The sequence below is a fragment of the Ursus arctos genome, unplaced genomic scaffold (assembly GCF_023065955.2).
Source record: "Ursus arctos isolate Adak ecotype North America unplaced genomic scaffold, UrsArc2.0 scaffold_18, whole genome shotgun sequence".
Classification (NCBI taxonomy): Eukaryota; Metazoa; Chordata; class Mammalia; order Carnivora; family Ursidae; genus Ursus; species Ursus arctos.
The window spans coordinates 27,736,139-27,760,711 of NW_026622852.1; the positions used below are offsets into that span (position 1 = coordinate 27,736,139).

At 42.9% G+C, this 24,573-nt stretch overlaps 1 protein-coding gene and 1 long non-coding RNA gene across 2 annotated transcripts; one reads left to right on the forward strand and one right to left on the reverse strand.

Annotated features, from left to right (window-relative positions):
- Positions 1-1,158: 1,158 nt before the first annotated feature.
- On the reverse strand, positions 1,159-7,058 carry EXOSC3 (exosome component 3). Its single transcript, XM_026506213.4, has 4 exons — positions 6,307-7,058; positions 5,414-5,563; positions 2,715-2,866; positions 1,159-1,608 (listed from the first exon to the last, which is right to left on the reverse strand). Exons 1-4 carry the CDS (start codon positions 6,628-6,630, stop codon positions 1,407-1,409), a joined length of 828 nt encoding a protein of 275 aa, XP_026361998.1. The 5' UTR covers positions 6,631-7,058; the 3' UTR covers positions 1,159-1,406.
- Positions 7,059-15,563: 8,505 nt separating this feature from the next.
- LOC130544035 (uncharacterized) lies at positions 15,564-23,536 on the forward strand. Its single transcript, XR_008959915.1, has 2 exons — positions 15,564-16,078; positions 20,757-23,536. It is a non-coding gene; the product is annotated as an uncharacterized LOC130544035 (long non-coding RNA).
- Positions 23,537-24,573: the final 1,037 nt, after the last annotated feature.

A 24,573-nucleotide genomic window follows, 5' to 3' on the forward strand; every position in this document is an offset into this window, starting at 1 on the left:
GTCTAACTTAAAAATAAGCAGAAAATACATTGCCTCTGACACAAGCATGTTGGATAACCTCTCATTACACAAATCTCAGTGATCCCTTTTCTCATATCTTAGTTACATACAGTTGTTTCAGTTGCTCTGACCAGTTTGGGTCAGTGAACTTGAAAGCTAAGCTGTTAGCAAATTCAGAAAATGTCATCTAGATCTCAAAAGAACCAAAACGTTACTTCTCTGCTCTGTCCCCTCCCCTTCAGAATTTAATCCTTCAGGAGCTATGATCACCTTACAAATTATAAGTGTCTTTTTATTAAAAGCAGCCCAGGCTTCAGGAAACATCTTTGGGAATATATAATGCTCTTTGGTCACCATATTGAATGAGTTCTATAATCTCTGTCATCCAAGAAGGGACCTCCTGTGGCTAGGCTTCAGGGGTGACTCATACTCTCAGGGAGGTCTCTACCCTCCAGAACACTCACCGAGATCATCACCTCTAAAGGCTTTGCTTAAAACCCCAAACAGCACAGAAGAATTTCCTCTCCAACTCTATCACCTCTACCATTTTCCCAAAACCTAGGCATGTAGTCTTGGACTTGGGTTCAGAGATCCTCATCAGTGTTATTTATAAAACAAAAAGCTGGACATACCCAAAATATCCTATAACATGAAAATGAAATATAACTTGCATTTTTTAATAGCAATCATGTAAGAAATACATTAAATGTTGTTTGAAGTGAACAGACTACATCACAAAGTAGTATATAAGGTGGAATCCTGTAATTCCAATTTGAAAAATACACTGTGTCTACAGTGTACTTGCTTCTTTATGTATTCTACATTTTCTGTGAACATGTTTTACTATTATCAGAAAATAACTTACTTTATTTTTTTTTTTAAAGATTTTATTTATTCGACAGGATAGAGACAGCCAGCGAGAGAGGGAACACAAGCAGGGGGAGTGGGAGAGGAAAAAGCAGGCTCATAGCGGAGGAGCCTGATGTGGGGCTCGATCCCAGAACGCCGGGATCACGCCCTGAGCCGAAGGCAGACGCTTAACTGCTGTGCCACCCAGGCGCCCCTAGAAAATAACTTACTTTAATGCTTACTTCCGGTTTATTATAAATGCTGCACTTTAGAAAAACTAAAGGAGTTAACACCAAATAAACTATAATACTTTTAGTAAACTTTATTGTAAAGAAAAAAATACATCATTATTTCATAATGATTTTTCTCACCCAGAAGAACATGGGTGGCAATTAGTAACATTTTTATAAAAATATTTTATTTAGGACTTTAATAAGACAATTTATGTACATTCACATTTTGTCTTCTGAACGTTTAATGGGGAGAGGTTCCCCTGAAAAATTTTTCCCCAGGAAACCCACTGTCTCTTGGGTCAAATGACCCGTTAAAAATTCCACCTAACTTTCTGCCAATCTGGAGAAGATCTGTTTTCTTTGATCTGCTGTCATGTGTTCACAAGCTTCTAAAATGTTTGCCAGAATTAAGGTCTGCTGAATGGTTTTTGCCTTAACCCATATTCTTCCATTCATCCCAAATACTATCTCCAGTGGGTAGAGTTTTCCCACTTCTTGTAGGATTTCACAGTCTGGAGCCAGAAGCCTGGTGAGGAGATGGAAAGTAAATTTAATAAAGTGGTAGGGTGTGACCTGACTCTCCTTTAAAAGAAGACTCCTAGTTTCTGGACAGTTCTCCATAGTTATTAAAAAACCTACCAACATCATCCAGGAACAAGGCACATGACATTTGCTGCCCCCTTTCATCCAAGCACGCTTAGCCATATACCACAGGTCACAACAGTGGGTTATATGCTCTACAAAGAAATAACTCCCTGTGTCACCAACTTTACAAAAAATGTATAAAGTTCTACCCCTTATACTGTCAGAGCACTTTATTCCTAGGCTTTAGAATCATAGTTTTTTTTTTTTGTTTTTTTTTTTATCTATGGTGGTAAAAGAACAGTTTAAGCTTATTTTCCTGACCATATAAATTATTCCCTGGTATTAAATTTAGTACTTGGAGAGAAGCATTGACTTTCAAACCACAAGGGTGCTGGTTGGTTAATAACATGTTTGTCTTCAACTAATAGTCCAAATCTGCAGAATAAGTAACAAGAGAGACATGCAACACCGAGCTCTGAGACTCAGGGGCTCTAGGAGTAAAGCTCTTTAACAGGCCACAGCTCTGGGTAGGTAAAGGTCTAAACACCTAACAGAATCTAACTCTGGAAACTATTAATTCTACCAGGACAGAATAGCAGGAGCCTTATGTGAATGTATTCATAAGCTTTTAGTGCACATCAGCCTACCTGCATTCGGCCCCCATTACTAGAAAAATCTGGTCATTTTGTACAATTGTAAATTGTATCTATATTCAAATGACTTAGAAGGAGGAAATGCCAGTTTTCATATTTGGATTTGAGTATATCAGCTACAAGGAACAGACTTTCTGGGAGAGAAGCCTAGATTCCATACATATCAACACAAAAACTACACCACCAGATACATGGTGAATTTACTGTATTCACATGAAGAGAGAATGGGACTAAATACATGAGTTTATAACTCTGCTAAAAATGGACACTGATTTTTAACTTTGAGGATATTCAGACATTGTTGCAAAGAATCCAAATCCCAGAGATGAGTCAGCTTTCCAAGAAGGTATAACTATAAAAGAAGATAGGTGAGCCAGAAGGCATCAGGACTTACTTTCTAATTAAGCCCAAAGTCACTTTAAAAAGCAGACCGTCCTGTCCGATCACCCCCATTCCACTGGCTCGTCCACAGCTGTCAATACAGACCATTTCTGGTTCCATATCTTTATTAGCAACCACAAATTGGCCATAGATGAGATCTCCAACCTAAAATGATAATTCAAAAACAGTTCATTTCAACAAATCATTCTTTTATTTTTTTAAGATTTTATTTATTTATTTTAGAGAGTGAGTGCATGAGCAGAGGGGAGAGGGAGAGGGAGAAGCAGACTCCCCACTGAGCAGGAGCCCGACGTGGGGCTCAATCCCAGGACCCTGGGATCATGACCTAAGCCAAAGGCGGACGCTTAACTGACTGAGCCACCCAGGTGCCCCTCAACAAATCATTCTATAGGTGCCTCCGGTTCTTTCTCATGGGCAGCAATGCCAGCCATCTATATTTCTGGGGCTAACAAACCAATTATCCTCCAGAATACCCACAGTCACTCTGGAGTTGAGTCTTTAAAAAGGCAACATTAAGGGACACCTGGCTGGCTCAGTCTGTTAAGCATGTGCCTTTGGCTCAGGTCATGATCATGGGGTTCTGGGATCGAGTCCCACATCGGGCTTCTCGCTCAGCAGGGAGCCTGCTTCTCCCTCTGCCTGCCACTCTTCCTGCTTGTGCTCGCTCTCTGACAAATAAAATCTTTAAAAAAAAAAAAGGCAACGTTAAGATGTGTACCCTCCTCAGACTGGGAGCTATCTCAAAGACAACATCCTCTAGGATTACACCATCTGATACACTAGCCATTACCCCCATGTAGTTATTTAAACTTAGAGTTAAATTAATTAAAGTTAGATATTTAAAATTCAGTTCCTCAATTGCAATAGCCATATTTCAAGTGGTCAACAGCTACATGTGGCTAGTGGCTACCATACTAGTCAGTGCGGATGTAAAACACCAGCATCATCACAGAAAGTTCTAGTAGACAGCACTATCCTAGGGAATTACAGAAGATTGGAAACTCTTGGCATGCAAATTATGCAAAGCAAAATGAACAATGGTACTTTACTGATACTTCATGCAAGACTTACTTAAAAACCTCAGATGGGGCACCAGTGGCTCAGTCAGTGAAATGTCCAACTCTTGATTTTGGTTCAAGTTATGATCTCAGGGTTGTGAGACTCCACCCTCAGTGTGGGGTCTGATTGAGATTCTCTTCCCCCCCCCCCAAATAAAGAAATCTTTAAAAAAAAAAAACAACTCAGAGTTGAACTTCAAAATGATGAAACAAAGGGAATGAGGAAAGAGAACTTGTTCTGTTGTGTATCTACTATTCCTTGATGACTAGCAACTAAAGAGAAACAAAAACATTCTTTGCATTTCAAGAGCATTTGGTCTTGGAGGGCAGTGGGGATGTACATATAAATAACAAAGTTCATTTAAGACTTTGTAGGTGCTAAAGTTACAAGAAAGGTGACTGTAGACGGATGGTTTGACAGAGGTGGTGGTGCTTAGCCTGGGTCTCAAAAAATGAGCATGTGTATCATAGGCTAAGGGGACAGAGCAATCCAGATAGAGGGGACAGCATGAGCAAAGATGCCAGGGCAGGGACTTATGAATTCAGTCGTACTACTGAATAGTTGGGGGGGGGGGGGGATTCAAGCATATAATTATAGATGAGGGAAGACTTCTGGAGTATAATGCCAATGAAATCTGTAGGCTCTAAAGATTTTTTTTTTTTTTTGAGAAAGGGGAGCATGTGAGGCTGTCAGCTCTCAAAAGCCCAGATGGAAGGACAAAAGTGTACAGGCAGGGATGTTAATGAGGAAGTCACTGACCAAGTCTGGTCAAAAGTAGCTAAGATCTGGGGGTGCCTGGGTGGCTCAGTCGGTTAAGCAGCTGCCTTTGGCTCAGGTCATGACCTCAGGGTCCTAGGATAGAGCCCCGCTTCGGGCTCCCGGCTCAGCAGGAAGTCTGCCTCTCCCCCTGCTCGTGCTCACACACACTCTCTCTCTGAAATAAATAAAATTAAAAAAAAAAAAGGAGGTAGCTAAGGTCTGAACTTGCAAAATGAAGATATACATGGATGAATGAGCAGAACATCTGAGATAGAAACAAACAGGATCAGTAAAGATTAAGCAACTAAAGACAAATGAAATGTTAGTGAGAAGGGGGAAAGAAACCACCAAATTTCTGGATGGACAAAGTGCGGCTACGCTACCTGAAAAGCCCAAATCGAAAACCTGAGGTAACAAGACTGCTCCTCTGTCAGCTCCAAGAAGAGATTGTTAGGAAACAGAGATGTGACTGAAGTTGTGAGATGCCAGTCCCAGGACTTAACAATCAGGCTGCATGGCTGGCTGATATGGCGATTTGCACTACTTACCCTTCCTTCCTCCCCAAACCTATGGCTTACTTCCTTGTCCAGTGGATACGGACATTACAGATAACAATAGAGAGAACAGATATAACCTTTCAACTCAGTAGAGATGAAACAGCCCCCAATATAGCAAATGTAAAGTAAGTATGTGACTCTGGCCCCAGAGCTGGAGCACTGGGAGGAACTCCTGGAGCCTGAAGTGATTACACAGATGCTGAGAGATTAACCCACCAAACTAAGAAAATAGGTCATGCTTAGGAGATTATTCAGGTAGTCTTCTGGATATTTTTATGCTTTTCTTATTTTTGAAACCAAAGGCTCCCACCATTACCTGCACATTTGGTCTGTTTCTTTTAGTTGCACCTTCAAATGCCAAGTAAGACAAAGATGCTGGCTCACTCCCTCCAACATCAACTTTGAATATATCTCCAGATTTAGCTGTCACTATGCCGATCACATGGTCTCCTTTCACTGGGACATACTACAAAAGAAAACAGAATGAAGCAATAGCCATAAATGACAATCATTTCCAAGATATCTTGGAAGATGTCTTCAGTAAGTCCTTAGTGGTTACTTTACTGTCATTAGAGTTTAGAAACTATTTTGAAATTCAAGTGTACAAATTAACACAAATCAACAAATTTGATCATATGTTACTCTCAGTAAAATAATCACATCATAAACTCTCTTTACAGCTTCTAATGGTCTGTTCATCTGAGTCAGTATCCATCCCATACATCTTGTATCCTTATCAGGAAGTCCCTAGAGCTTCTGCCGGCATAGTAAGTCCAAGGGTACAAGGGATCCTACAACCAAGGAAGGCTATTTCATTGTTAAGACAGTAAAGTCCTTACTTGTTCTAAGAAAAATTTAACTCCCTGGAACATCCACTCATTGAGCTTGGATTTCTGCCCTTTGGGACTCCAAACGATATGCCTAGTGCTCCCTGGCCTTTGAGATTTTGAAGGCAATTTAAGACTATGTCTTACAATCCTTAAACTCTCATACGTCAAGATTTCCAGTCTCCTTTCTCTCCTGGTCGCCCTTCTCAGGCCACGTTTCATTTGTTCACAGTGCTCTAAAGGGGATACAGAGGTTGGGCACAAGACTATGGTGGCTCTAGACTAGCATTAACAGAGGAGGTCCAGGGCCCCATCCCTGCCTCTTCCCAGAGCGAAGATTTCACTCTCACGGCCATATCACCTTTCCGGAGTCCCAACTCACCCGTTTCTGCTGTGAGTCCACCCAGTAAACGCCACCGCCGCTGCTGCCGCCGGGCTCCTTGTGACGGAGGCGGCCGCACTTGGTGACCAGCAGGCGGTCGCCACAGCGCCGCAAGCCCGGGCCGCACACAACGCGCCCCCGGGAGCGCGTCCCCGCATTCAGGCGCAGCGGTCGCTCCCCAGCACCTCCTGGGCCTTCAGCGTCCTCCTGCTCGGGCAGCAGCAGTTCCTCACCGGGGAGCACCACCTGATCTAGCACAGTGCGCGCCGCCCGCGCCCTGTCTCCCGCAAGGGATTCGGCCACAACACCCAACGCCTCAGCCATATCGGGAGCCACCAAACGCAATTTTCACCTTCCGCTTCCGGTTCCGCGTCCACTCGCCAGCCGGCACTAGGCTTTCCGTTTCCGGTAGTAGCGGTCTATTTGAATTGAACCTACGTCTATGAAACCTGATCACTGTGTTCTGGGGTCCTGCCAAGGTGGCTGTGATTATAACCCTCGCCCGTCACCCATCTTGCAATCTTTCTGCAGAACAGTAGGAAAAACACGGCTTAAGTCGATGGCAGATTCCTCACATTCGCTGTTTCGGGTTGCATCACAGGATACTAAGACGCTCCCACCTATGGTTCCGTGGGAACCTTGAGGACTGAGCAGAGGGGCTTCGGATTGATCCTCTCCTTCCGACTCCGCCCTCAAAGGGAAAAGTATTTTTCTTTTTCAAAATAAAACCTTTTTTGGTGGTAGCTAGAGAAGATATCTGTTCACATTGTGGGAAACAAAGAGAAGAGTACAAAGGAAATAAAACATATTAGTCTTTGGCCCCATTTGTCTCCTGCTAGGCTGTGAGCTAGTTCTCACTTTGTAGCCCAGGGTCTAGCACCTAGATAGGTAGTACCTGGTGGATGAATGCATAGTAACATTTTGGTGTGTGTTTCTTCCCTTTTCCCCCTGAAAATATACACATACACATGAGCATTTCCACATAATTGAGCTATCCCTACATGGCCTGGGGAAATCAGTAACCGCAATTAAATCCTTGCGGATACATTCCCTGAAGCACACTAGTTGCCCAGGTGAGAAGCAGCTGAATTCCAAATCCATAGCACATCAGGACTGCTCTTACTTGAAATCACTGTTTCCTCTGTACACCAGCATCTCCAGTTAGTGCTTGGTCAGATTCCCCAGAAAGGTTGGGTGCTTCTGGGGAATGGGAGGGCTTGGCTTTGCCTATCTCTTTGAGGCATTGGCTTCCAACTTGAATTTTTAGATTTGGGGGACGTTTTAAGATGGATCATCTCTAACTTACCTTCCAAATTTGGCAAAATGCTGGCGAGCCAACTGGGTAAAAGAGTCTTTTTTTTTTTTTTAATTTTACTTATTTATTTGACAGAGAGAGACAGCCAGCGAGAGAGGGAACACAAGCAGGGGGAGTGGGAGAGGAAGAAGCCAGCTCCCAGCGGAGGAGCCTGATGTGGGGCTTGATCCCAGGACTCTGGAATCACGCCCTGAGCTGAAGGCAGACGCTTAAGGACTGAGCCACCCAGGCGCCCCTGGGTAAAAGAGTCTTAAGAGGACAAATGAAATGTAGCTTTTGTTATTGTTGTTTTTAACAATTTTTAAAAGGATTTTATTTATTTATTTGAGACAGATACACAGAGAGTATGAGCAGGGGGAGAGGCAGAGAATGAGGGAGAAACAGACTCCCGGCTGCAGCAGGAGCCCAATGCGTGGCTCAATCCCAGGATGCTGGGATCATGACCTGAGCTGAAGGCAGGCGCTTAACCATCGAGCCACCCAGGCACCCCTAGCTTTTATTGTTTTGCAGTCAGATTGTTGCAGGAGTTTATCTTGATAAATTACCCCGGCAGGAAGGATGGTGCAGATTTTTTCCCCCTCCTCCCCACTCCCACCCAGCTCTAGAGGACCTGCAACCACTAGGTATTCAATGACCAAGACCGCCTGAATCGTGGCTGGCCCAAGGCCATGCCCAAAGAGTGCTCAATGGCCTCTGGTCTGGGCCAAGCAGAGAAAAGTCGGGAAATGATCCCAGGATTGTCCCTCGCGCACCACATGCTGATAGAGAAGTCTTTGGAAAAAAGTGGGCCCAAAGCTGGCTAAGGAGGCCTTTAAAGCCCACCACCTTTTGCGAGTGGCACGTGGGTACCTCCTGGCTCACTCCAAGTCGACAGAAAAAAACCAACGCCCAGGGGCGTGCAGACGCCTGAAGACCGGAAGCTGTGGCCGGAAGGGGCCGGCCTCAGCTCCTCGTGGGTGGGGCCCTCCCCAGGGGTGGGCCCAGGAGGCGGGGCGCGGGGGAAGACCTCCTTTACTTTGAGCCGCGTGCCCTCAAGTCAGTGCTTCGCCGCTTCGGTGCCCAGCGGCAGCTGGTGAGTAAAGCGCACCGCCGGGGTTGGCGTGGCGGGCAGGGCCTGGGGATTGCGGAGGTCCGCCAGCGTGCGGGTGAGTGGGGAGCCGAGGCCTCCGGCGAGTGTGTGGAGGCCTTAACGCTCCTTGCTGCGGCCATGGACTTCAGCGACATGCGGTTCAGCCTTGGGGTCAGCTTGGGTTGCGGTTATGAAGTTCGCGTTTCCAGACCGCACGTTCTGCCGTTTCTTGATGCAGAAGTGGCCGTGGGGCTGGGGAATGCAGAGGATGCTGGGCCCGGGCAGTTAATGCAGGCCTTCCTGGGTGAAGAGCAAGCTTAGCTGTCGGCCCCCCACCTCAGGGCTTCCCAGCAGGTCGGCCCAGGTGGAATAGGCCCATTCCTTGTTTGGGGGTGGCCCGCTTGGAGCCGGAGCTGTAAGGGTGGTTCTGCCCTCGATTGCTTGTGGCGTACACCTCCCCACTTCAGGATTTTCTTCCACAAAATTACCAAATTGATCTTTAGAAAGGTTGGGCCGGACCATAGCCTTCCAGATGATTTCCCAAAACTACTTCTTTAGAAATCTTGGCGACTTGAGAAGCTGGCAAAGTAGCATTTCATGGTTGCTTTTCTTTGTTGACTGGTGAAATTGGGCAGTTTTGTTTAGCTTTTGGGTCCACGCTGGGCGGTGGCTTGAACTAGATCCTGAGATCAAGACCTGAACCAAGGGTGCCTGGGTGGCTCAGTCGTTTAAGCCTCCAACTCTTGGTTGTGGCTTAGGTCATGATCTCGGGATCCTGTAATGGAACCCTGCCTAGAGCTCCCTGCTCAGCGGGGAGTCTGCTTCTCCTTCTGCCTCCCCCCACCCTGCCCTTACCCCCCTTCCCGCTAGTGCACGCTCTGTCTCTCAAATAAATAAATAAAATCTTAAAAAAAAAAAAAAAGACCTGAGTTGAGATTAAAGGTTGGGCACCCAATCTACTGAGCCACCGAGACGGGGTTGGGAGGGTTGCTTTTTCCTATCAATCAACAACTCTAGTTGAGCATTTGCTCTGAGCCAGGAAGTGAGCCGAGGAGTCAGCCGAATCATGGTCCCTGCCCTGGGGGAGTTTGCTGTCTCCACATGAAAATATCAAGGGTTAGGGTGGCTGTAGCAACCTGATTAGGGTGTCAGTCCTAAGGGTAGAGAGGATGAAATGGTTACCACTCTGTGGGGAGGAAGGCCTCAGGATAGGTGTCCCAAAGAATGTGATATTTGAGTGAACCTTTAAGATTTTTTTTAGTCTTTTTCAAATTACAAATGAATTACATGCTGATTTAGATACAGAAATTGAGAGGCCACGTAAGTATTGCTAGTGTCTTTATTCAAGTAAAGAATTTAAATGTAAATGCTTACAATTATCACTTACAAGTAAGTCTGCTTGCTACCAGTGTTTTTAATCACAAATAATCATGGCAAGTAAAAACTAAAGAGAGCTTTAAAGAGTATAAGAATAGCAGTTGTAGGGAACAGCCATGCCTAGTGGTGAGATAGCACATCTGAGGAAGTCTCTTCCTGCTGTCCAGGACTGACTGAGACCTTGTTGGAGAGGACATGGTCATGGCTCATTAAATAGTAAGAAGTCACTGGGAACCTGTGCCAGTGGAACTTGCTTAGAAATCCACCCTCCAGGGGCACCTGGGTGGCTCAGTTGATTAAGCGTGCGGCTCAGGTCATGATCTTGGGGTCCTGGGATCAGCCCCAAGTCCAGCTCTGCACTCAGCAGGGAGTCTGCTTCTCCCCTCTCTGTCTCTGCCCCTGCCCTCCCCCCCTCTTGTGCGTGCACTCTCGCTCTCTCGCTCTCTCTCTAAAATAAATAAATCTTGAAAAGAAATCCACTCTTCAGACCTTGCTGGCACTACTAGGGTTCTGGGGAAAGCTGTTCCTGGGGGAGTGTCTCCTGGAAGCCTCTGTTACAAAACTGCTTGATACGGTGCTAGGGAAAACTGCTGGCTGCTGGGTGCTTCTGGCCACCAAGATAAGCAGGAGCAGATGCTGGAGAAGCTGCCATGCTGCAGCAGCATACCAGAATGAACACTGGAACTGGTAAGCAAAACCGATTCCTCCTGAAATGCTTCTTCAGGGCCTTCTCCCTACAGAATTTGTCTTTATGTTAGATAGCAAAGAAAAAATGTTTTAAAGACCCAGATCCATTTTCTCAGAGCAGTAAGGGTGAGTTTAGAGCATTGTGTCAGTGCACTGGTAACCGGCTCATGGTCTCATGAAGTTGTGAGATCAACAGACTTGTCAGTAACAACAATAAGGTAGAGTCTGCCCAGGCCCAGATGGCTTCACTGACAAATTCTACCAAACATTTAAAGAATACCCATTCTTCAAAGATTCTTTCCAAAAAGAAAAAAAAAATAGAAGAGGAAGGAACACATACCAACTCATTCTGTATGAGGCCAGGATTACCCTGGTATCGAAACCAAAGATACCACTGGAAAAGAAAACTACAGATTAATATCCCTTATAAATATAGACACAAAATCCTCAACAAAATACAAGCAAACTGAATCCTGCCTTATATAAAAAGGATTACACACCATGACCAAATGGGATTTATTCTAGGAATAAACATTTGAAATCAATTAGCATACCATACCAAAGGACAAAAACCACATTATCATCTGAATAGATACAGAAAAAGTATTTTAAAAAGTTCAACACCCTGTCATGAGAAAACATTCAATAAACTAGGATTAGAAAGGAACCCCCTCAACCTAACAAAGAGCATCTACAAAAACCCACAGCTGACATCATACTGAGTGGTGAAAGACTGAAAGCTGTCTCCCTAAGATCAGGAAGACAAGGATGTCTGCTCTCCACTTCCGTTCAACATCGTACTGGAGGTTCTATCTGAAACAGTTCAGCAGAAAAAAAAACAAAAGGTATCCAGACTGGAAAGGAAGAAGTAAAACTATTTCTATTTGCAGGTGATATCCGGTATGTAGAAAACTGTAAGGAATCCATTAAAAAAAAGCTGTTAGAACTAACAGATGAGTTCGGCAAGGTTGCTACATTCAAGAACAATATACAAAAATCAATTGCATTTCTATATACTTGGACAACTGATATTAAGACAGTTCCATTTACAGTAGCATCAAGGAGAATAAAACATTTGGGAATAAATTTAACAAAAATACTAAACTTAAACTCTGGGAATTATAAAACATTGAAAGAAATTACATATCTTAATAATTGGAAAGGTACCTCATATTCATGGGTCAGAAGATTTAATATTGTTAGGATAATAGTACTCCCCAAATTAATATACAGATTCAAAGTAATTCCTGTCAAAATCCCTATTATCTTCATTGCAGAAATTGACAAACTGATCTTAAAATTAATATGGTATGGGCAGAAAATATGAACAGACACTTTTCCAATGAACACATACAAATGGCTAACAGACACATGAAAAAATGTTCAAAATCATTAGCCATCAGGGAAATTCAAATCAAAACCACATTGAGATACCACCTTATGCCAGTTAGAATGGCAACAATTGACAAGGCAGGAAACAACAAATGTTGGAGAGGATGTGGAGAAAGGGGATCCCTCTTACACTGTTGGTGGGAATGCAAGTTGGTACAACCACTTTGGAAAACAGTGTGAAGGTCCCTTAAAAAGTTAAAAATTGCGCTACTGGGTATTTACCCCAAAGATATAGACGTAGTGAAGAGAAGGGCCATATGCACCCCAATGTTCATAGCAGCATTGTCTACAGTAGCTAAATCATGGAAGGAGCCGAGATGCCCTTCAACAGATGACTGGATTAAGAAGACGTGGTCCATATATACAATGGAATATTACTCAGCCATCAAAAAGAACGATTTCTCAATATTTGCAGCAACATGGACGGGACTGGAGGAGATAATGCTAAGTGAAATAAGTCAAGCAGAGAAAGACATATGGTTTCACTCATTTATGGAACATAAGAAGTAGGAAGATCGGTAGGAGAAGAAAGGGAAGAAGAAAGGGGGGGGTAAACAGAAGGGGGAATGAACCATGAGAGACTATGGACTCCGGGAAACAAACTGAGGGCATCAGAGGGGAGGGTGCTGGGGGAATGGGATAGGCTGGTGATGGGTATTGAGGGGGGCATGTTTTGCATGGTGCACTGGGTGTTATACGCAAGTAATGAATCATGGAACTTTACATCAAAAACTAGGGGTGTACTGTATGGTGACTAACAATAAAAAATATTATTAAAAAAAATAAATAAAAAATAAAATAAAATTAATATGGAAATTCAAGAGATCCAGAATAGCAAAAACAAGTAAACAGACAAAAAACTTGAGAATCAGAACAAAGTTAGAGAACTTACACTTCTGATTTTAAATCCTACTATAAGGCATTTTAAATCCTACTATAAGGCTTTCAGTAATCAAGACAGTACTGGCATAAGGATAGACACAGATCAAGGAAAAAAATTCAGAACACAGATGTAAACCCTCACATTTGCGAGCAACTGATTTTTGATAAGGGTGCTGAGACAGTTCTGTGAGGAAAGAAAAATATTTCAACAAACGGTGTTGGGACAACTGGATATCCACATACATAATGATGAGTAAACTCTTAGAAGAAAACATATAAGTTTTTGTGACCTTGGATTTGGCAGTAGTTTCTTAGATATGTTACCACCAGAAGCACAAACACCCAAAGGAAAAAAAATTGGACTTTATTAACATTAGAAACTTGTGCTTCAAAGGCACCATTAAGAAAGTGAACACAGGGGCACCTGGGTGGTGCAGTTGGTTAAGTGTCCAGCTCTTGGTTTCAGCTCAGGTTGTGATTTGGGGACCTGGGATAGAGCCCCGCATTGGGCTCAGGGAGAAGTACTCGTAACTGCCTCTCGGTCTGCACCCCCAGCATGCTTCTCCCCTCACCTTAAAATAAATATTTTTTAAAAATTGAACAGAGAACCCACTGAATGGGAGAAAATATTTGAAAATAATGTATCTGATAAGGGATATGTATCTAGAATATATAAGCAACACCCGCAGCTCAATAATAGACAAGTGGCCCATTTTAAAAATGGGCAAAGGATCCAAACTGACATTTCTGCAGAGAAAATATATGAATGGCCAATAAGCACATGAAAAGGTGCTTCATGTTATTAGTCCAGGAAATGCAAACTAAAACCACAGTGATAGAGTATTTTGCCCCCACTAGGATGGCTATCATCAAAAAGATAATAACAAGTGGTGGTGGTGATGTGGAGAAATTAGAACCCTCACTGGTGGGAGTGTAAAATGATACAGGCACTTTGGAAAAGTTTGACAGCTCTTCAAAAAGTTAAACATAGAGGTACCATATAACATGACAGTTCACCACCAAGGATATACCCAAAAGAATTGAAAGCCTGTGTCTACACAAAAACTGTGTGTGAATGTTCATAGCAGAATTATTCGTAATAGCCAAAAAGCACAAAAAATGTAAATGACCATCAGCTGACAAATGGGGAAACAAAATCCCCATCTATTTAAGGGGATATTATTCAATCCCTAAAAAAGAACAAAAGGTATTGATAAGTGCTACAACTTGGTTGAACCTAGAACACAGTATGCTAACTGAAAGTAACCATGTACACTAAGGATTATATGAGTGTATGTTTTTTGTTTTATTTTTAAGTTTATATGGTAGGACCATTTCACTCCTGACTACATTGTTTTCTTTGAGTTACAGAAGGCTCCCTGACTGAAATGACACACTTACTTTCTTGGTTGTTCTCTCTGATTCTTCTTGTCAAAGCTCTGTCTCAAGTATTGGGAAACCAAGCAATCATGCCACATGGAAACTGAAACTGAGAGTTAGTCCTGGTGCTTCAGGGGACCTCTGCAGCAGGATTCTGGAAACTCTGCCATGGACAAGTCTCGGCTGCTCTTTTGTCCTTTTCTTTTTGTCTGTCTGCATCTCTCCCTACCACCAGCTTTATTCCTTACCCTCCACCCTGAATTTTTTCTCTCCCTCATGACTGCTTACTCATGATTTCTCTCTCACTCCTATGGTGTGCTCATGACCATCGTGACTCCGGCGGCCTTGCCTTGCTTCGCTTCGTACTTTTCAGCCCAAACTCTCCCTGCCAGCTAACTGACTTCTTATTTCTCAGTTCAACGCCCAAAGAGTATGAATCTATGTGTGGATAGAGCTTTTTGGCCTGGGAGCCTCATGGATCAGTGGCCCAATCCTAGTTAATGGGTGGGGGAAGCTGAAATTAAAAAGATACAAAAGCCTTTACCTTTCTCTTCAGCACGATGTACAGCGGTGAGGTGTCAGATGTGAAGGTCAGGCATGTGGGCTGCTACAGTAGACAGGACCCATCCAGGGTTCCTAAAAGGTGTGAGGGGAGTTGTCCAAAATTCTCTGTGGGTCTAGTATTGAATATGTAAGCAAATGTCAATTGATAGATTTGCAAGTGTACCCCAATATCCTTGAATCGCACCCTTATTTTAAACCTGTAACATCTCATTTAATATATAGTATATACTAAGAGCAAGGCTCTATTTTAAGAGCTTTATATGTATTAACTCATTAAATCCTTATAACAACTCTGTGAATTTGATATTCTTATTATCTATACTTTATAGATGAAGCTGGGGGACCTGCCTCTTCTCACACATTTGCTAAGTCGGGGTTGGACCCAGGCTGTCTGATTACACTATCTTTCATAGGTAACCTGACCGCACTGAGCTTTCAGAAAAGTACCCCTCTTAGAACTCTGTGTGGTAAAAGGCACGAAGGGGCTCCCCATTCAAATTTATGTGTTTGTTTCCCATTCTTCATTTAGAATATTGTTAGTTTTTGATATTTTTTAGTTAGTTTTTTTTTTCCCAAGAGACAGGACTACAAAGTAGGAAGAACACAGACTTTGGAATCAGACAGTTCTGAACTTCAATCCAGGCTCAAACATTTATCTGACCTATTATAGCAAATAATGTTACCTGGGCCACCATGCCCTCATGTTGCCTACCTACGTCAGACACTACCAGCTGATTACAGTATTGTTTCTTATTGAGCCCAGAATCCTTTTCATGATTGCTCAAGCCAGGGAGTTTGTAATCAGCGGGAATTGTGCCAGGAGGTGAAACCTATTTGCCATCTCTTTCCTTTAGGCCCAGGTGTACAGACTAGCCACCCAAGCCAGTCCTTCAGGAGCCCCCCAAACCTCTCTCTCTTTCCTTTCAGTCTCATCTTCACTTTGTGACAAATAGCTTTTGGGAAAAGTTGCCTTGGTGACCCTGAACTTGCGCCTTTATGAGATTCAGCAGGAAGAGAAGTCCAAACCCATCAGCCGTTACCCCATTCCCTACGAGAAGGACCTGCCTTTTGACATTGTAGAGCTCACAGAGGAGGTAGAAAAGAAGGTGAGATCGTCCCCTTATGCAGGGGGTCAGTCCATGCAGGCCGTGTCGGCTGCAGTGGAATCCCTGGAACTGGTTGCCCTAGTCTGCCCAAGATTTCCTGTGAACAGACCCTTCCTTTGGGGTCTCGTTGTATCCCAGTCAGAAGGACATGCTTTTTTCCTCTTAGGGACAGGCTCTTATGTTCTGGGACCCTTCCCTGTCACTCAGCCTTCTGCACACTTGTGAGGTTTGTTTCTAGTTTCCTTTAGCACTATAATATGGTGTGGAGATAGAACCACTGAGATACATGCTAGCTGCTTAAACAAGTGTGAGAGGTACCTTGCTTCTTCCTATAATTACGTGTTGGAAAATAAGAAAAATTAAGTGAGCAGAAAATTCAAAAATAATAATTATCTGATTCCACCTAGGTCAGGCAGTATAAGCATTTTGATGTGTTTTCTTCCTTATTTTCTTGTATACATATACATGTAACATTTTTTTAAGTTGATTTACTTAAGTAATCTCTACACCCAGTGTGGGCCTCGAACTCACAACCCCCAGATCAAGAGTCACATACTCTTACGACTGAGTCAGCCAGGCACCCCTATATGTGTAACTTTTTTTTTTTTAAAGATTTTATTTATTTATTTGACAGAGATAGAGACAGCCAGCGAGAGAGGGAACACAAGCAGGGGGAGTGGGAGAGGAAGAAGCAGGCTCATAGCGGAGGAGCCTGATGTGGGGCTTGATCCCAGAACGCCGGGATCACGCCCTGAGCCGAAGGCAGACGCTTAACCGCTGTGCCACCCAGGCGCCCCCATGTAACTTTTTTTTAATGAAATTGTGTTATCATGGACATTTTCCAGGTTAAAGCATCAATGTAATTAGTGACTGCGTAATATAGTATTGTATAATAGAGATATTTTAATTCATTTCAACACTCTCTCAATCTCAGACATTTAGAACTTGTAACAGATATCTGTACATTTATCTTTTTGAACATCCCTGAATTATTTCCTTGGGTACTTTCTAAAGCTGGTGCTCTAGGCTGCCAAATTATAAGACCCTTCTTTGAGCATAGACATTTGCTATAAGCTTTTGTTTTTCAAACTTGGTGGTAAACTTAAGACGATTTTTTTCCAAACAAAATCTTGAATGGAAATCCATTATATAAAAAAGATAAAAATCCAACTGCTCTGGTGGGAAAGGTTTGGAGCCCTCAGCCTCTCCCTCAGTGCCATTTTCACCTGTCCATACCTCTCCACTTCCCCACCACTTCCCTAATCCCTGCTCTTGGCTGATAGACATGGTTCTTTATGTCTTCTGGCCCAGTAATAAATTGTTAGCATCTGTTATCAGAGTGCTTTCAACTACAGGTAACAGAAAACCCAATCCAGTTCATGTAACTGTAAGGACAGTTCAGTGTCCCATATAACAGATCCAGAGACAGGGTGATTCCTGGGTTGTTTAATCCAGTGGCTAAGTGATACAACAGGATGAGGTTCTTAGCATCTTTTGGTTCTGTCTTTCTTGGTGTGATGACTCTGGGCTCACACTTGTCCCCTCCTGGTCACTAGATGGCTATAGCATCAGTAAACATCACATCCTTCCACAACTCTAGGAAGGGGTTAGGAGAGTGCACCTCTTCCTCGTATTCTTTCTGGAGAAGAAAGCCCCTAGCTGATTTCCCCTCCTTTCTTATTGGGCAGGATGGTGTCACATGACCATTCCTAGACCAATCACTAAGAATTGGAATAGAATAACCATAATTGGTTTAGACCAATCAGGATTCACCCACTAGGGTTGGAGAAGGACTTAACCTTCCCTGAAACAGGTGGCAATCTGATATCTGAACAATACCTAGGTGCTTTTGTCATGGGAGGAGGGGAGAAATGGCTGCTGGATAGCAGCCACTAGTTGTCTGCCATAACATCCCATTAGGAAATATACTGAAAACCCAAAGTCCTCTTACTTTTGGTATGGTCTTGTTCTAGTCATTCAGCCTCTCTGGGCCTTACTTTCGTTATTTGTAAACTGGGGATAGTGATATCTGCCTTAACTACCTTACAGAGTTGTGGAGAAGGATGTATGAAAGAACTTTACAAAGTACTTTACTAATATCAAGGCTTCTTCTTAATTTAATTCTTAGAAATAAATGAGCATCAGGTGCCTGGGTGGCTTAGTCGGTTAAGTGTCCGACTCTTAATCTTAACTCAGGTCTTGATCTTAGGGTCATGAGTTCAAGCCCCACGTTGGGCTCCATGCTGGGTGTGGAGCCTACTTTAAAAAAAGAAGAAGAAGGAAATGAGTACCACCAGGCCGTCTGTGTAAAGGTAGGAAATCAGTAAAACCTTAATTCTAAGAAGTGTCTTTTGATTTAGTTATAACATTCACTGTCTGAATTTCATAAAATGACTTCTCCAAAAAATTACACATACCTTTAGAAGTAACACTGTAAGTTAGTTGTAAATACCCTAAAAGGTGAAGAAGGTATGTGTGGGTTGTACTTCGACACCAAGGGTGTGGCCTTCCTATGATTGTATCTGGCATTCAGCTGACAGTATAGTGACTACCAGCTAATGATTACCTATTCCGCTTTTAATTTTCATTTTACATTTCCCTGGTGTTTCTTCTGCTCTGCAGACAGGATTTTTACCAAATGTATTTAAAGTGTTGTCTCACTGGCCATTGGAATTCAGAGCCTTCTTTGCTTATTACAATGCCATCTACACAAGGAAACAGGTAAATAGAAAAACAATGCTAAATCATTCTTGGATGGGCTCCAGATGCCTGCTTGCTAGAGTTCCTTCCCACATAGTTCGAGACTGTGGAGCTAGGGAGACGTTAAGAAAGAGTAGTTTGCTGAGACATCCTCTAGATTCTGAATTTAATTATATAATTATAGATACTGAACCGAAATAAATTAGGTAATGACCGTCGCTCATCTTTCTTACTTTGGGCTTAACAGCCCTCTGGCTCCATATAACCCCCTGAATAAAGTTCAGGGACTTCAGCCTGGCAATCATAGGTTTCTTACTTAGTATTCACGTTAGGTTGCTGTTTTCCAGACCCAAAGATACAATTGGTTTAAACGAGATATATATTTTTTCTCTTTCTCACCTAATAGTCCCCATGTGAGCTGCTAAGGGCCAGTTTAGTGTTGCTTACTGTCTGGGATTGCCCTTGCCGACGTGCTCATGCTAACTCGCCACTGCTCCCAGCAGAAAGAGAAGGAAGGGGCATTTGTGGGTACACATTCCTTTCCCTTAGGGTCATGACATGGAAGTCACACACATCACTTCTGTCTGCATCCCACTGGCCAGAATTTCATCACACTTAGCCGTAAGGGAAGCTGTGTGGCCACGTGCCTGGCTAAAATGAAGGGATTCTGGTACTGAAAAGGAGATAGGAGGTACTGGGAGACAGTGTGTCACAGCGACTCTCTTGTGGCCTGAGACCAGCCTGTCTTCCCAGCCTCATTTCCCTCAGCCCCTGTGTGTGCGTTGGAATCAAAGTGAATCAAATTTTACTCTGAAGCATTCAGGTCTCATGATTTACGCACTCTTTACCTTTGTTGTTCACCCTCTGCTATGCCCCTGAGATGCCTTTTCTCCTGTCCATGCTTTGTGAATCTGATTTTTCCTTCAAAGTCCATCTCACCTGCCTTAACTTAAAACGGACTCTTCCTCCCGTGACCTCCCACAGCATCCTTTATCCTTTTCCAGTGGCATCCAGAGTGCTGTCTGCCTTACCTTTCCACAGCTTCCACAGCTTCTCTGTCCTGGTGGGAAGAGACAGATCTCGTGTTCACATCTGAGTTGTGCCATAGGTGATGCATGTGAACAAAGTACTTAGATGTCTCAAAGCCTTGGATTCCTCACTAGTAAAATGGTATTTTTTTTAAAAAGATTTTATTTATTTATGTATTTATTTATTTGAAAGACAGAGAGAAGGAGCAGGGGGAGGGGGCGAGGGGAGAGGGAGAAGCAGGCTCCCCCACTGAGCAGGGAGCCTGATATGGGACTCAGTCCTAGAACCCTGGGATCGTGACCTGAGCTGAAGGCAGAGCTTAACCGACTGAGCCACCCAGGAGCCCCATAAAATGGTATTAACACCCACTCTGCAGTGCTGGTACAAGGTTGAAATAAGATTACATATGTAAAGTTCTCAGAATGGTACCAGGTTCCAAAATGAAATCCTTCCTCTCCTGCCTCTCCCAACGCTGTGTAGTATGTCCTCTGAGGTTAGGAAGTCTCTTTTCCCTCCTCTTTTGAAAGTGTTAGTCTAGTACCTGATGGGCCTCCGAAAATGTTTCTGGAACTTTAACTTTAGTAATATATTCAATACCTATTTTCTGAGCGACCACTGTATGTCAGGCACTCCTCTGGGGATATGATGCTGAACAAGTCAGAAAAATTTCTAGAGAGGAGAAATTTCTAGAGAGGAGACATTTTAGAGAGGAGAAAAGAACGAACAACTAAACAATAAAAGAATAGGTTAACTTCAGAAGTGTTAAGTATTATGAAGAAAATAAAATAGGGTAGTTGGTAGCAAGAGACTGGGAATGAATGCATAATGAAGGGATAGGTGAGAAGGTAGGCACCTCTGTTGCTAACGTATGGCTGAACTTGTCTTCTGAGGTTCTTCTGAGCTGCTATCCAAGGCTTATGGACAGGTCTCCTCTCTTCTTCCTCCGTAGGCCAGCTCCGCAGAGCTGCCAAGGAACTCACCATTGTGGTGACCAGCCTGGCCAACAGGTGCCCATACAGCATGGTTGTCCACAGTGCCCAGTACAGGGTCTACTCGAAGAACCCAGTGCTTTCTGACCAGGTTGGTGCCCACCTCCCCTGTGCCAATTTCAGGTTTTCTTCATACCTAAGGAAAGGGAAAGGTCCAAGCCGCTACATGGTGCAGGGAACACCTCCCTCTCCCTCTACAGCTCTTCCCATTGCTTGAGTTCCCTCCCATTCCCATCACTATGCCCACATGCTTCTGTGTGTACAAGATGTTTGGGACTAGGGGTTAGCTGAACAGCAGCTTTGTGCCACACCTGATCCTGGGTACATGGCATATATTCTCTCAAATGCATACAGCTTTCCCTCTAAGTTGAGCCTTATTAATAACCATTTTATCCTTGAGGTTCAGTCCCATTTTCAAAGCTTGCACTCTTTTCTGCTACATTATATTACTTGCATTTGCCAGTGTGACTTTAGCTACTAATTATTCATAATCGGCCCAAACCAGTTTCTTAGGTTTTCTTTTCTTTTTATTTTATTTCTTTTATTTCTTCCTTCTGGCCCCAAGCCTACACCTGTCTGCTCATTTCTAGAACTGCCTCCGTCTTCTCTTTCCCACCAAGACTGGTTGTGAAATGGGTCTCAGTCCCCCAGCCATCAGCCTACTATCTCCTTCATCCAAAGTCAGGCCCTTTGGGTGTCAGAGGTCATGGTAATTCTTCCCAGAGAAATGGATTAAGGGTAAAGACACAGCAAACACGGATTTGTCACCAACCTTACAAAGTCCTGCTGATCCCTACAGTGAAATCTCCGATCTGGGCTGGGGAACAGAAACATCCGTTCTCTGCATTTATTCCTGAGGTTGAGGGTCATCGGTCTTCCTACCCCCCAACTTACTCTCCTGATGCCACCTGAGTGGAGACCGTGCAAACTGTTCCTGAAGGGCCCCTTTTGCCACCCTTCAGGACAGGTACCTCCTCTCACCTTTGCTGTGCTGAGAGCCTCCTGCTAGTTGCCAGATCTTTGTTCATCCAAGATCATTCTCTAGGCATTGCTTCCCTGGTGGCCATAGTGTATGCTGTCACACCATGGCTTCCTGAACTGTTCTATTTTTAGGTGTTTAGTAGTTTTCAGTATTTTGCTTGAGCAAGGGTAATGATTGTAAGTATAGTCTTTGGAAGCAGATACACTTGGATTCACATCCCAGCTCTGCCACTTTCCAAATGTATGGCCTTGGGGAAGTCGCTTGACCTCTCTGAGCTTTGGTTTCTTTGCCAATAAAATGGGGGCAATAATAAAAATACTACTTCCTACGATTTTTATAAGAAATAAGATAATATGAAGCATTGAGCACATTCTTAGCCCAGAGTAATTGCTAAGTGTCAGCTATTAATTTTGCAAATATTGTGTCTCATTTGGGATTAATTGGGGACAAAGGGATAATTATCTGAGCTTCTCTTTACTCAGAAGAAGAAGTTTGGATTTGGGGTCCTTATGTACTTAGAGTCCCTTAGTTCTTGGTTCTGAGATTTTTGGTGCCATAAGTATTTAGAAGAGCAAGACGTGCTTGTAGTTGAGTGAGCAAAGAAGACTCCTTGGCAGAAGTGGGGCTCAGCCAGAGTTTCAGGTTTATAGTCCATTGGAAAGTTTATTTTGTCCTGATTTTGCCCCTTTATTCTAACCTTGGGTTTTTTTCATTTTGCTAAACCTTTTGTTTTATCAGCTATATCGTGATGAACAGAGATACTGCTTTAGACTGTTTTCTTGCAGGTCTGTGTGAACTGGAGAAAGTCTAATCTTCCTGCTTGGGAAAAGGCAATGCTGGAGTTTGCGCTTGCTATTTCCCGAGCTCATGATGTAACAGATGACTATTTCAAAAAGCTAGAGATGCATGACTTCAATCAAGAAGATGCTTGGAATATCGCTGTCATTTCAGCTTTTTTTTGCCACGTCCAACTGCCTTGCTCATTTTGTCAGTCTGGTTCCCAACAAAGATTTCTGTTTGATGGGCAAAACCAATGACGTCAAAGACATCAGGAGTCAATCTGCTGCTGCTCCCAAAGTATAAAAGCCTAAACAGAAAGGTCATTGCTTATATTTCAGGCACACTGCATTACTTGGGAAGTAATTTTTTAAGAACATCTAGTCATTGGATAGGGAAGAAAGTAAATGAATTTGCTCCCTGTCTCCTCAATGAGATAGATCCTAAAGTGTGTGGGGGGGATCCAGGGACATGTGATACCTGGGCCTAGGGGAAATGTTTGCCAATTGTTTCCTTGTGTTGTGATCTAAAAGGAACATCAGGGCAAAGAAGTTCAGAGGATGCTTTTCTGATGAACTGATATCTGTGAAGTTGAGCTGTTGAAATTGAAAATTTTTTAGCACACAATAATAGTGTTACATAGAAATTGGTCTATATAGACTGTGATTTGCAGTCAGTTCCTTGTTAACGTGACATGGTTTTATTTAAAGACTCAAAGGCAGTGGGTAAATAGGAGCAGTCACAGTTAATCTACCTTTAGTGCCTTCTCAGTGAACTTCCAGTAGATTATTTTATTTATTTATTTATTTGTTTGTTTGTTTATTTATTTATTTATTTTACTGATGGGTTGTAAAATCATGATCATCTCAATAGAATTTTAGTCCTTATGCAATTTATTATTTTAGCGTTTAGCAAAAAATATTTGATAAGTGAGGACTTACGTTTTAAATAAAAGCATAAGAAAGCAAAAAACCCTTGGCATTACTGAATGTCTTTTTCTGTGTTACAGCTGCTACTGCCTTTTTTGGTTATTTTCTCAAGAATCATTCTCATTATCTAACAGAGAGGTACATGCAAACCTACAAAATATTTTTCTTCCCATTTGGCTTCTCTAGATTCTTTAAATTGTTAGTGAACATTTCTTAATCAGTTTGGGGACTATACTGTGTTAATTTTGAATTGCCTGAACTGTGAAGTCTGATTATCTTGAGGCAGCACAAACTTTCATTGCAGAGCCTGTGTTTATCTGTTGAAATTATATATCTTAAATACCTTGGAATATGTAACCTTTTAAAATTGTTTTATTTTACCTATTAAAAATTAGTAATATTGGTGAATGGTCAGTGTTTTATAGACCGTAAAATTTTAGCCATTGGCTATAACTTAGGGGTCAAGCAGAGGGCCTCTATTAAGTATTTGTTGCAGCCAGAAGTTGGGGGTCTTTAAGGGACATTGTTTAATTACAAATTAGACCTGTACCCCTTCTGCTTTGTGGGAGCAGCATGGAGAATATCTCCAGAGGAATGGCTGCCTTATCTCTGAACTCAGGATGCTTGCTTCTTGCCCTATTTTCAATCAGCTCATGGACAAGAGAGCTGAACTACTAACTTTCCTGGTGTGAGGACCTACTGAATGTTCAGTCCTCTGAATCTCATTCCCTTACTATAGAGATCCTTCAGATATGTCCTCACAGGATAGCTCCTGCTGCAAAGACCCTCCAGGTTTATCCTCAGTTATCAAATGTGACTTTCTACAACATAGCTCTTGATCAAGGCCTAGAAGAGTTGTCAGTTCTTGTATCTACCTTTCATTATACCTCAAGCTTTCCTTTATTGAAGACTCTTTCGCTTCCCAAGAACCACCCCAGTTCCTGTTGAGTGTTTTTTACAAACGAGTTCTATATATTGATCTTTAACAGCAATGGTGAAGGCCTTGCATCTGTCATGCCCTCTGTGCCTTGCCTGGCACATATAAGCAGGATTTGACCTTGGGCTCTGGTGCTTGTAAGGTCTCCAGCT

Bases quoted from the DNA above. Each gene is read 5' to 3' on its own strand.
- EXOSC3 (XM_026506213.4), bottom strand. From the start codon at position 6,630: ATGGCTGAGGCGTTGGGTGTTGTGGCCGAATCCCTTGCGGGAGACAGG. The intron at 2,867-5,413 runs GTAATGGTGGGA...TTATCATTTTAG, and splicing joins GAAACAGACCAAATGTGCAG to GTTGGAGATCTCATCTATGG. The intron at 1,609-2,714 runs GTAAGTCCTGAT...TCTCCTCACCAG, and splicing joins ACTTTGGGCTTAATTAGAAA to GCTTCTGGCTCCAGACTGTG.